We start from the raw sequence: 12,398 nt of genomic DNA on the forward strand, positions 1-12,398 counted from the left end.
CTTCTTAGAGAACACATCCCCAAAATCTGACAGGTAACTAGGCACAGACTGGTCATCCACCCTAGCCAACTGGATACCCAAGCAGTGTCCTTGACAATACACACTCCATTTAACTACTTCCTGAGTCTGCCAATCTATTACAGGATTGTGCAGAGTGAGCCAAGGAAGTCCCAATACCACAGGTGAGGGTCGTCTCTGTAGTACATAACAGTCCAACACCTCAGTGTGCATGGCCCCCACCTCAAGTCTCAGTCGACTTGAGTAAAGTGCCCCTGTCTCAAGGGGGCGGAGTGGATGGCAATTATGGATATGGGTCTGGACAGAGTATGTGGTATCAGGCCTTGGACCTGGACGAACCTAGCGTCGATCAAATGAAACCCTGCCCCACTGTCCAGAAATGCAGACATGTTCACCTTAATTCCACCCACGTGGATTACAGCTGGTATAAAAAACTGTGTCTTATCCACAGAGGCGATAAGTACACCCGGGTTGCTAATCTCTCCATAACCCGGACCATCTAATTTTCTGGCGGTTGTTTACTATGTAGTCGGAAGGACACATGCCCACAAAATGGCGTTTACCACAAAAGAAACACTCTCCCCCTTACGCCGGACTACAGACAATTTACCAGAATGTGATGCCGTACGCACCTGCATGGGTTCCTCAGTAGGTGTAGGCTCAGTGCTGACCTCCCTTGACCCCGGACCTCCCGCACCGAGAGGTGACTCCCTATGTCTATGGCGAAGATGGCGATCAACCCGGATCGCCAGAGACATGGCTGCCTCAAAGGAGTCAGGAGTCACATACAGAGCTAAGGCATCCTTCACCCTTAGTGTAAGCCCCTCACAGAACTGACTACGGAGTGCGGGGTCATTCCACTTGGTATCCGTGGCCCACCTCCTGAACTCAGAGCAATATTCCTCCACTGGTCAGTCTCCTTGCTGAAATTGGTGCAGTGTGGACTCAGCTAAGGAGACGCAATCGGGGTCATAATATATAAGGCCCAGAGCCGGAAAAAAATCACTCTACCATCTGAAGCGACAGAGTCAGAAGGGAGAGAAAACGTCTATGCTTGGGAGTCCCCCTGAAAGATCGAGATTACTATCCCCACACGTTGCTCCTCTGTACCTGAGGAATCCGTACGCAACTTGAAATACAGTTTACAGGCCCCTCTGAAAACAACAATCTTGTCACGCCCTCCAGAGAACATGTCAGGCAATGCGACTTTGGGCTTCACTGTGGTTTGCCTGAGAGACGAGATTCCCACACCAGATATATTAGGGTGCTGCAAAACCACAGTGCGTAAATCCGCCACCTCCAGACTGAGCTGCTGCAATGGCCCCGTCAGAGCAGAGATTGGATCCATCATGGATCAGAGAAAATGGTAGCGGTCAGAGATAATGTCATGACACAGCTGTCGGGTGACCCAGGACTAGGGGCTCCTTCCCTGTCCCTAATACTAGGAGGCGCCCTAGCTCACCCTGCTTCCCGGGATACTTCAGATGGCGAAGATGCCGGGGCTTCCGCCCTTGCCTTAACTCCTAAGTTTCCCCTCCGTCTGTTCTCCTCCCCCACCCAGGGAACAGGGGGGCGCTACTGTGCACCATAGTACACCAACCTAACAAACAAGGCAACACAGACAATTGTTAACAGAAAAATACAGACATACAAAATATTCACTCACATATAACAGAGAAATGCACCGGGGTGTGAAGGTAGGGCAATACAACAAATACAAGGATAGGGAATTACAACACATACAAACCAAGCAACAGTCACCAATAACTCCTTCAACTCTCCTTCTCATACGAACTCCTCTCCTTCCGTTAGCTATGCAGCAATAAAGTTAGCTCTGAGAAGGATTAGTATCATAGCCCAGATTATAAAGGGAAAAGGAGTGGCTAACTAAGCACAGCTGTGAGCATAGGGATTTCCAAAACGGCCGATTAACCACTGTTCTGCCAGAAGAAATAAACACATTTAAAATGAAGGAGAAGTGATTCTTCTCAGCGCTGAAGTAGGAGCAATCAGATGCAGCGGTCTTCTGGCTCCCCATGACAATTGTGGGCCAATATTTTTACTATTATGATAGTCAAGTTGTTTACAAACCCAGTTAGAAAGCTAAATTTCCATATACCGATATGATTTATGTCTGGATTATCATATATGTGCAGAAAATATATAGGCATGTATTAAAACAAAATCAATTTACCTGTTTTGCGATAAAGAGAAAACCTGCAGTAATGGTAACCAATATGACGACAGGTCTGACAGAGTGGTTAAGTTATTATCATCCAGATATAACTCTCTCATCAAAACATGATTAACCAGTCTAGGAATCTGGAAGCAAAGAAAAAGTTTTGTTTGACAAGTACATTTAAAGACGAAGTACACCTTCACCACCAAATTTGTTTCACTGGACCAATGCATCTGAAATGAAAACAATTACCATATATACTTGAGAATAAGCCAAGATTTTCAGCCTTTTTTTGGCTGAAAGTGCCCCTCTCAGCTTATACTCGAGTCATGGTTCCAGGGGGTCGGCGGGGGAGGGGGAGCGGCAGGAGTGGCGGCTGTCACATCATACTCACCCCCTCCTGGCGCTGTCTCTGCACTTCCCTGCTTCTCAGATGGTCACCGGTGCCGGCTGCTCTTCCAGTGTTCAGCAGTCATGTGGTACTGCGCATTAAAGTAATGAATATGGACGCGTCTCCGCTCCCATAGGCGTGGAGCGCATATTCATTACTTTAATGAGCGGTACCATGTGACCACTGAACACAGGAAGATCTGCCGGCACCGGAGACCATCTGAGAAGCAGGAAGTGCAGAGACCGCGCCAGGAGGGTGAGTATGACGGGGGAGGGTGAGCCCTGCGATACTCACCTGTCCCCGTTTCACCGCCGGGCTGTGTCTTCCGCGTCCTCTGGCTATGACATTCAGGTTAGAGGGTGTGATCATGTCAGTGTGCGACCTCTGCCTGAACAGTCACTGCAGAGAGACGAAAGAGACAGTGGCGCGCGGCGGTGGAATGGGGACAGGTGAATATCGCAAGTGCCAGGGGCCTGAGCCAGCGGCGACACTGGCACCTGGCTCCCATAGCATGTCGGTGTCCCGAGTATGTCATTTTAAAAAAAAATCTCAGCAGCAGCAGCATATGGGGCATCTTATGGGGCCATCATATGGAGCACTATATGGGGCATATTATTCTATGAAGCATCTTATGGGGCCATCAATCTTTATGTTACATTATATGGGGCATATTATTCTATGAAGTATCTTATGGGGCTATCATTAACCTTTGTGCAGCATTATATGGGGCATATTTTAATATGGAGCATCTTATGGGGCCCATCATGAACTTTATGGAGCATTATATAGGACGTATTTTATATGGAGCATCTTATGGGGCCCATCATAAACTGTATGGAGCATTATATGGGGCGACTAATTCAATATGGATATTCAAAAACATTTAACCTACTGATGTCTCAATCAATTTTACCTTTAATGGAATCTATTTTTATTTTTGAAATTTACCAGTAGCTGCTGAAAATCTGAAATCTCATCTCTCGAGATCTTGATCCCGAGATCACCATCAGCACATGCGCAGCCCCCGGCAGCGGCCATATTCCCGGGACCAGCGAACATGAAACCCTGGAAGTGCCGGGGCTCTGGCCTGTCGCAAAATGTCGGCAGAGCCTCGGGCAGCCCCGGACACTCACGCAGCACCGCTGGGAACTGGAGACACCAGCAGCAACGGCCAGCAACCACTGGGCACCCGGAGACACCCAGCAGCAGCAGCACAGAAGTGCAAGATCCCAGCAGCAGCGCGCCACACATCGGAACCCCCACTCATCCCTGTCTGCGGCTTAGAGCATCACCCCACTCCTGCCTCCTCCAGCAGCGACCCTCAGACCCCGCTTCACTGCAGCCACCACCCCCGGTAAGCAATAAGATGCAAGGATTATAAGAAGCACCACCAATTTATTAAAAAATATTTTTTTCTTATTTTTCTCCTCAAAATTTGGGGTGTGTCTTATAATCCGGAGCGTCTTATAATAAAATTCGGTATACAGTGGCTTGCAATTTTTTGTGTTTTGCTACCTTACAACCTGAAATTTCACGGTTTTTTTTTTTGTTTTTTTTTAGAGGGTTTGAATTTGTTCATGTAATGAACATACCTAGAACTGTGAAGAGTTAGTTTTCCTTTTCTTGTGCAGCAAACAACAAATAGGACTAATTAACTGAACATTTCAGTGTGCATAGCAATTCATCCCCCTCACTCCCAAAGTCAGTACTTTGTAGTCGCTTTGGATAGGTCTCTATGAGCTTTCCACATCTTGCGAATTCCTCGAAGCAAATCTCCTCCATCTCCTTCAAGTTAGATGATTTCCTCTGGTGAACAACAATCTTCAAGTCTGACTACAGATTTTCAATTGGATTACAGTCTGGGCTTTGACTAGGCCACTCCAAAACATTTACACATTTCCTCTTAAACCACTCAAATGTTGTTTTAGCAGTATGCTTTGAGTCATTGTCTTGTTGGAAGGTTAACCTCTGTCCCAGTCTCAATTCAGGGACAGACAAACGGGTTTTGACTTGGACCCTGTCTCTGCTGCCGAAAAACATTCCCATAGCGTGGTGATGCTGCCACCACCACCATGTTTCAGTGTGGGAATGGTGTTCTTGAGGTGTTGGTTTGGTGCCAGACATAGCGTTTAAGTCAGTGGCCAAAAAGTTCAATTTTGGTCTCATCTGACCACAGCATCTTCCTGCATACATTTTGAGAGTCTCCCACATGTCTTTTGGCAAAATCGAAACAAGCCTTACAATTTTTGTGTAAGTAAAGGCTTTTTTCTGCCCACTCTTCCATAAAGGCCTCCTCTATGGAGTGTACGGCTTATTGTGGTCGTATGGACAGATACTCCAGTCTCTGCTTGAGAACTCTGCAGCTCTTTCAGGGTTACACTTGGTATCTGTGCTGCCTCCCTGATACTCATGTGGTATCATGTTCTGCCCATTTGATGAAAATGAATTTGATGAAGCTCTGGGGGATCATAAGAGATTGGGATGTTTTCGTCTGTTTTGTTTTTTTAAAACCCAACCCTGACTTCTCAACAACTTTGTCCTTGAGTTGTTTGGAGATCTCCTTGGTGTTCAAGGTGTTGTTTTTTAGTGGTGCCTATTGCTTAATAGTGTTGCAGCCTCTTTGGCTTTTCAGAAAAGGTGTGTATATACTGACAGACCATGTGGCAATTTTTAGTTATTTAAATCACATACATTTAATTTATGCCTATATTTTTCTCACTTCACCAACTTAGACTATTTAGAGCTGATGCACCACACACAAATCAGATTACAAAAATATTAAATCACAGTGTGAAATCTAGTAAACCAGATAAAAGCTAAGGGGGTGAATACTTTTGCAAGTCATTGTATACATGATTTGAACCATGTATCCCTTAAAGGGAAACTGCCACCAGGTTTTTCCCATATAAAGTAGAGCCAGCACCTGTAAGCCCTCATATACAGCATTCTAGAATGCGGTCTATATGTCGCCAATGGGTTCTGCGTAACACAAAAAAGAGCTTATATTATACTCACCTACGGGGCGGTCTGGTCCAATGGGTGTTGTTGGTCTTGATCTTGATGCCTCTCTCCTTGCTTTATGTGGATGAGTGCAGACACACATGCATTACACTACTTTGCTCTGCCCTCGGCAGGGCAGACTGAAGTGCGCCTGCACAGGAGAGCGATGGAGGAGACTGTATGGCGCACGTCATCCACATGAAGGAAGAAGGAAGATGGCGATCGTAAGAACAGACGAGGTGCCAGATCAAGAACAGCGATGCCCATTGGACCCAACCGCCCTGTAGGTGAAAATAATAAAAGCTACTTTTTGCGTTCTGCAGAGTGCATTGGGGACATATAGACAGCATTCTAGACTGACGTAATGGTGGGGGGGGGGGGGGTTGCAGGTGGTCACCTGGCTTTATATGGGAAAAGCCTGGTGACTACATTTTTTTATAGCGCCATTTATTCCATGACTCTTTACATGTGAAAAAGGGGGCAAATATAGACAAATACAATAAACATGAGCAAAAACCAAGGCACTAACAGGTACAGAAGGAGGCAGGACCCTGCCCGCAGGGGCTCAAAGTCTGCAGGGGATGGGTGAGGATACTCTAGGAGAGGGTAGAGCTGGTTGTGTGGAGGTTCAGTAGGTTGAGAACCACTGCAGGCTGTAGGCTTGTTGGAAGAGGTGAGTCTTCAGGTTCTTTTTGAAGGTTTTTGTGGTAGGCGAGAGTCTGATGTGTTGGGGGTAGAGAATTCCAGAGTATGGGGGAAGCACGGGAAGTCTTGGATGCGGTTTCGGGAAGAAGAGATAAAAGGGGAGTAGAGAAGGAGATCTTGTGAGGATCGAAGGTTGCATGTAGGTAGGTACCGGGAGACAATGTCACAGATGTATGGAGGAGACTGGTTGTGGATGGCTTTGTATGTCATAGTAAGGGTTTTGAACTGGAGTCTCTGGACAATAGGAAGCCAGTGAAGGGCTTAGCATAGGGGAATAGCGGGGAGACAGGTAGATTAGTCGGGCAGCAGAGTGTAGGATGGATTGGAGTGGTGCCAGAGTGCTAGAGGGTACTCCAGAGAGTAGGAGGTTGCAGTAGTTAAAGCGGGAGATGATAAGGGCATGCACTAGTGTTTTTGTGGTTTCGTGGTCAAAGAATACACGGATCTGGGAAATATTTTTTGAGTTTGAGACGGCAAGAGGAGGCAAGGGCTTAGATATGTGGCTTGAAAGAGAGGGCAGAGTCGAGGATCACCCCGAGGCACCGAGCATGCGGGACTGGGGAAGGTGAGCAGCCATTGACATTGATGGATAGGACTGGTGGAGGGGTAGTGTGAGATGGGGGAAAGATGATGAATTCTGTTTTGTCCATGTTCAGTTTTAGAAAGCGATCAGAAAAGAAGGCTGAGATAGCAGACAGACAGTGTGGTATTTAGGTGAGTAAGGAGGTGAGGTCAGGTCCGGATAGGTAGATCTGCGTGTCATCGGCGTAGAGATGATACTGCAAACCGTGGGATTCTATGAGCTGTCCCAGACCGAAGGTGTAGATGGAGAAGAGTAGGGGTTCTAGAACTGAGCCTTGAGGAACACCGACAGACAAGGGGCAAGGTGAGAAGGTGGTGTGGGAGAGGGAGACACTGAGTGTTCTGTCTGTTAGATATGACGAGATCCAGGAAATGGCCACGTCTGTGATTCCAAGAGATGATAGAATCTGTAGCAGGAGGGAGTGGTCCACAGTGTCAAAGGCAGAAGACAGGTCTATGAGAAGGAGGACAGAGTAGTATCGCTTGTTCTTGGCGGTTAGTAGGTCATTGGTGATTTTAGTTAGGGAAGTTTCAGTTGAATGATGGGGTCGGAAGTCAGATTGTAACCGGTCAAAGAGGGACATGCTGTTGCAGTAGTTTTGAGGCATAAGGGAGAAGAGATATCGGGCAATAGCTAGACACAGAGGATGGGTCGAGGGAAGGCTTTTTGAGGATGGGTGTGATCTTGGCATGTGGGAAGGATGAGGGGAAGACACCAGTTGTGAGTGAGAGGTTGAAGAGGTGTGTTAGGGTTGGGAAGAAGATTATGGCGAGGTTAGGGATGAGGTGATACGGGAGCGGACCAAGCGTGCAAGTGGTGAGGTGTGATCTTGACAGGAGTGTGGAGAGCTGATCTTCTGTCATGGTGGAGAAGCTGGTTTTGGAGGAACAGGGTTGAGCAGCTAAGAGGGGCATTGGGTGCTGTGGGTCAAAGCTTTCTCTGATTGTATCGATCTTATGTTTAAAGAAAGAGGCAAAGTCTTCAGCAGAAATGAAAGGGGAGGGAGGAGGTGCTGGGGCGGAGTAGCGAATTGAAAGTGTTGAAAAGCTGTTTAGGGTTATGAGACAGGGAGGATATGGGAGATGAGAAGTAAGTTTGTTTTGCGGCAGTGTGGATTTGAAGCTGGCGAGGGTCTGGTTGTATGCGATGAAGTGCTCGGCAGAGTGGGATCTCTTCCACCTCCGCTCAGCGACCCTGGAAGCCCATCTCAGTTCTTTGGTCAGGCTGGTCAGCCAGGGCTGTCGGCTGTCTGTTTATTGTATGAGTTTTGCTATGCATTGGGGGGGCGGCCGAATTGAGTGTCGTTGTTATTGTGGTGTTATAAAAAGTGGCAGCAGCATCTGTGTCATGAAGGGAAGCTATGTCTGTAAGAGGGAGAAGGGACTCAGAGAGTGATTGTAAATTGAGGTGTTTGAGATTTCTGCGAGGGTGAATGAGTTTGTGGAGTGGGGGTTGCGCACTAGGAGAGGAGATGGAAGAGAATGTCAGCAGGTTGTGGTCAGACAGAGGGAGGGGTGAGTTAGGGAAATTAGTAAGGGAACAGAAGCGGGTAAGGATGAGGTCTGGTGTGTGACCATCTTTGTGAGTGGCCGCAGAAGACCATTGAGTGAGGCCGAAGGAGGCAGTGAGCGATAAAAGTTTAAAAGTTTAGAGGCAGCTGAGGTGGAAGTGTGAATGGGGATATTGAAGTCACCCATGATGATAGTGGGGATGTCAGCAGAGAGGAAATGAAGAAGCCAGGTGGTGAAGTGGTGGAGAAAGGTGGAGATGGCTAGTTTTGGGGGGGCGGTAGTTGACAGCCAGCTGGAGGTTGGAGGGTGGTAGCGGGATTGGAGTAAAGGAGTAGGTGTTGGACAGGAGCAAGCCAACTCCTCCACAACGTTTGGTGCTGGGGCAAGGGGTATGAGAGGTGGAATCCGCCATAGGAAAGTGCAGCTGGAGAGGCTGAGTCAGAGGGGGTGAGCCAGGTTTCAGTGATGCCGAGGAAGGAGAGAGGTCATGGATAATGGCAGTTTGTTGCAGATGGAGCGTGCGTTCCATAGTGCTCCAGGTAGGGGGACTGGGGGCTGGATGAATGGGTATGAGGCTATCATGGTTGGGGGAAAAAAAATTATGATATACAAAAAATGATACAGTATATATATATATATATATATATATATATATATATATATATATATATATATATATATGTGTGTGTGTGTGTGTGTGTGTGTGTGTGTGTGTGTGTGTGTGTGTGTGTGTGTGTGTGTGTGTGTGTGTATGTATTGGTCTGTCTCTATAAGGATGTCGCTAAAAGGATAATAACAAATATTATAGCAGAAATATGCCAGAAAAATAACCCCCTGCTATAGATGCTTCATTTTTATTTTTGCTATGCTTTGTTACTGCTATCAATCTGACAACCTATCTGCTTCATCCCCAGGTATGTCCGCTGGCTGCTACCCCAATCCCATCACCATCACCCCACTTTCCTGATCTTCCTCACCCTGATATTTCTTCCTGGTATGTCCGCTGGCTGCTACCCCAATCCCATCACCATCACCCCACTTTCCTGATCTTCCTCACCCTGATATTTCTTCCTGGTATGTCTGCTGGCTGCTACCCCAATCCCATCACCATCACCCCACTTTCCTGATCTTCCTCACCCTGATATTTCTTCCTGGTATGTCCGCTGGCTGCTACCCCAATCCCATCACCATCACCCCACTTTCCTGATCTTCCTCACCCTGATATTTCTTCCTGGTATGTCCGCTGGCTGCTACCCCAATCCCATCACCATCACCCCACTTTCCTGATCTTCCTCACCCCGATATTTCTTCCTGGTATGTCCGCTGGCTGCTACCCCAATCCCATCACGATCACCCCACTTTCCTGATCTTCCTCACCCTGATATTTCTTCCCGGTATGTCCGCTGGCTGCTATGACTGTTTTTTTTTTTTTTGTTTGTTTGTTTTTTCCCCCTTCCCATGCATGTTTTCTCATTGTAATTCCTTGATGCCAATACACAGTTTGGCTTTATCTTTCCATTTGGGTCTATTTCCCCTTGCATTTTCCCTTCTGACTTCTAATTAATCCCCTCCTGTGTCTGTGACCAGTCTCCCTGCTGCCCCTCCCTCCTGATCACACCTGGCCTATTTCATGAGCCCTTAGCCTGTTATAAATTCAGAGTCACAGGTCTGTCTGGACCTTGGTCTGTCTCTATAAGGATGTCGCTAAAAGGATAATAACAAATATTATAGCAGAAATATGCCAGAAGTGAACAGAAGGTAAGACTAACCCCTGTTAATAACTGTACTCAATTTCATTAACTTTCTGCCACACTATGCTGACATACGCTATAACAGTTTTGGCTCCCTTACTCCTCACTCTCCTTCGCTATCCTCAAACACCAGCACCCCCTAACCAAGTAATAATCTCTCCTTCCCTCCTGCCTCCCCACCTGACCTCCTCCACTGACCTTCTCCTCAACCTCAGATCTCTCCTAATAAAACACAAAACAAGTCGCCCACTCTCCTTCTCTCACCTGCTCTGTCTCTCTCTGCTTCTCCTCACTGCTGGTGACATATCTCCCAATCCTGGACCCCCACAGCTCATACCAACCATTACTACCCCCTCCTATCGCTCCCAACCCACTATAAATACCCGTAATCTTGCCAACCTCAAATCCGTGCCCATGACACCCACCCCCCTGCAACCTCTCTCTGGATCACTATGGAATGCCCGCTCCATCTGCAATAAACTCCATGTGATTCACGACCTCTTTACCTCTCGTAATCTTTTCTTTCTGGGCATCACTGAAACATGGCTGACACCCTCTGACACAGCCTCCCCTGCTGCACTATGTTACGGTGGCCTCCACTTCACCCACACTCCTCGCCCTGGCAACAAACATGGTGGAGGAGTGGGCCTTCTCCTTTCTTCCAACTGTACCTTTAACGCAATCCCACCTCTACCCTCCCTTATCCTCCCCTCTTTTGAAGTCCACTCTGTCCGCATCTACTCCCCCTACAACCTCCAAATGGCCATCATATACCGACCTCCGGGCCCGGCCACTGCCTTTATTGACCAATTCTCCACCTGGCTCCTTCACTTTCTCTCTGCTGACATTCCCACCATCATCATGGGTGACTTCAATATCCCCATTGACACCCACCAGTCAGCAGCCTCCAAACTCCTGTCCCTTACTTCATCCTTTGGACTTACTCAGTGGTCCTCCTCAGCCACCCACACAGATGGACACACATTAGACCTGGTCTTCACCCGTTTATGCCCCCTATCTAACGTCACAACCTCCCCTCTTCCTCTATCCGACCACCATCTACTCACTTTCTCATCCCTGCCCTCCTCACCTGTCACCCATGTCCAGCACCATGCGCACCCACGCAGGAACCTCGCACACCTAGACACCCACACACTCTCTGACTCTATCCTACCACTGTCCTCTATATCCTCACTACAAGACACAGACACTGCCACTGCTTTCTACAATGCCACTCTTGCATCAGCTATTGACACGGTTGCCCCTGTCATGCATAGCAGAGCGCGACGAACCAATAGACAACCCTGGCACAATAACATCACTAAAAAGCTTCGGCAAGTGTCCAGAATTGCAGAACGGCGTTGGAAGAAAACGCATTCACAAGATGATTTCACTGCACTCAAACAAGCAACACTGGCATTCAAATCAGCTCTCACCTCTGCTAAACAGGCCTATTTCACAACCCTCGTATCTTCCTTATCCCACAACCCCAAACAGTTGTTCAACACTTTTAACTCCCTCCTCCGCCCACCACTGCCCCCTCCAACTTCCCTAATCGTTGCCGAGGACTTTGCCACGCACTTCAAAAATAAGATAGACCAAACAAGGCAAGTCTTTGTTGTCCAACCACCACTACCCCTTTGTATGAGAGATCAATGCCCAAACCCCATAACTTCACTCTCCAAAATCTCTGAAGGGGAGCTTGCTCATCTTCTCTCCAAATCACACCTCACCACTTGTGCACTTGACCCCATCCCATCCCACCTCCTCCCCAACCTCACCACCACACTAATCCCATCCCTAACCCATCTCTTCAACCTTTCACTAACTTCTGGTACCTTCCCCTCTGCCTTCAAACATGCCACAATCACACCTATCCTCAAAAAGCCATCCCTTGACCCAAGCGCCATGTCCAGCTATCGCCCCATATCTTTGCTCCCATTTGCATCCAAACTCCTTGAGCAGCACGTCCATGCTGAACTTTCCTCTCACTTTGCATCTAACTCTCTCTTCGACAACCTACAATCTGGCTTCCGTCCCCACCATTCCACTGAGACTGCCCTGACCAAAATTACTAACGACTTACTTACAGCCAAAGCTAACAGACAGTTCTCTATTCTCCTCCTCCTAGACCTGTCCTCTGCCTTTGACACAGTTGACCACTGCCTCCTACTACAGATCCTCTCTTCCTTTGGGGTCAAAGACCTCGCCCTATCTTGGATCTCCTCATACCTTGCCAACCGCACATTTAGCGTTTCCT

At 47.7% G+C, this 12,398-nt stretch overlaps 1 protein-coding gene across 2 annotated transcripts in view; it reads right to left on the reverse strand.

The window, feature by feature from the left end:
- The window catches only part of LRRIQ1 (leucine rich repeats and IQ motif containing 1), a 229,282-nt gene that overhangs the window by 160,604 nt on the left and 56,280 nt on the right, over positions 1-12,398 (reverse strand). For both annotated transcript variants that reach the window (XM_077265459.1, XM_077265458.1), the window contains exon 11: positions 2,213-2,340. In XM_077265459.1, the coding sequence (XP_077121574.1) occupies positions 2,213-2,340 (128 nt within the window). The remainder of the gene's footprint in view (positions 1-2,212; positions 2,341-12,398) is intronic.

This window comes from Ranitomeya variabilis, chromosome 5 (assembly GCF_051348905.1).
Source record: "Ranitomeya variabilis isolate aRanVar5 chromosome 5, aRanVar5.hap1, whole genome shotgun sequence".
NCBI classification, from domain to species: Eukaryota; Metazoa; Chordata; class Amphibia; order Anura; family Dendrobatidae; genus Ranitomeya; species Ranitomeya variabilis.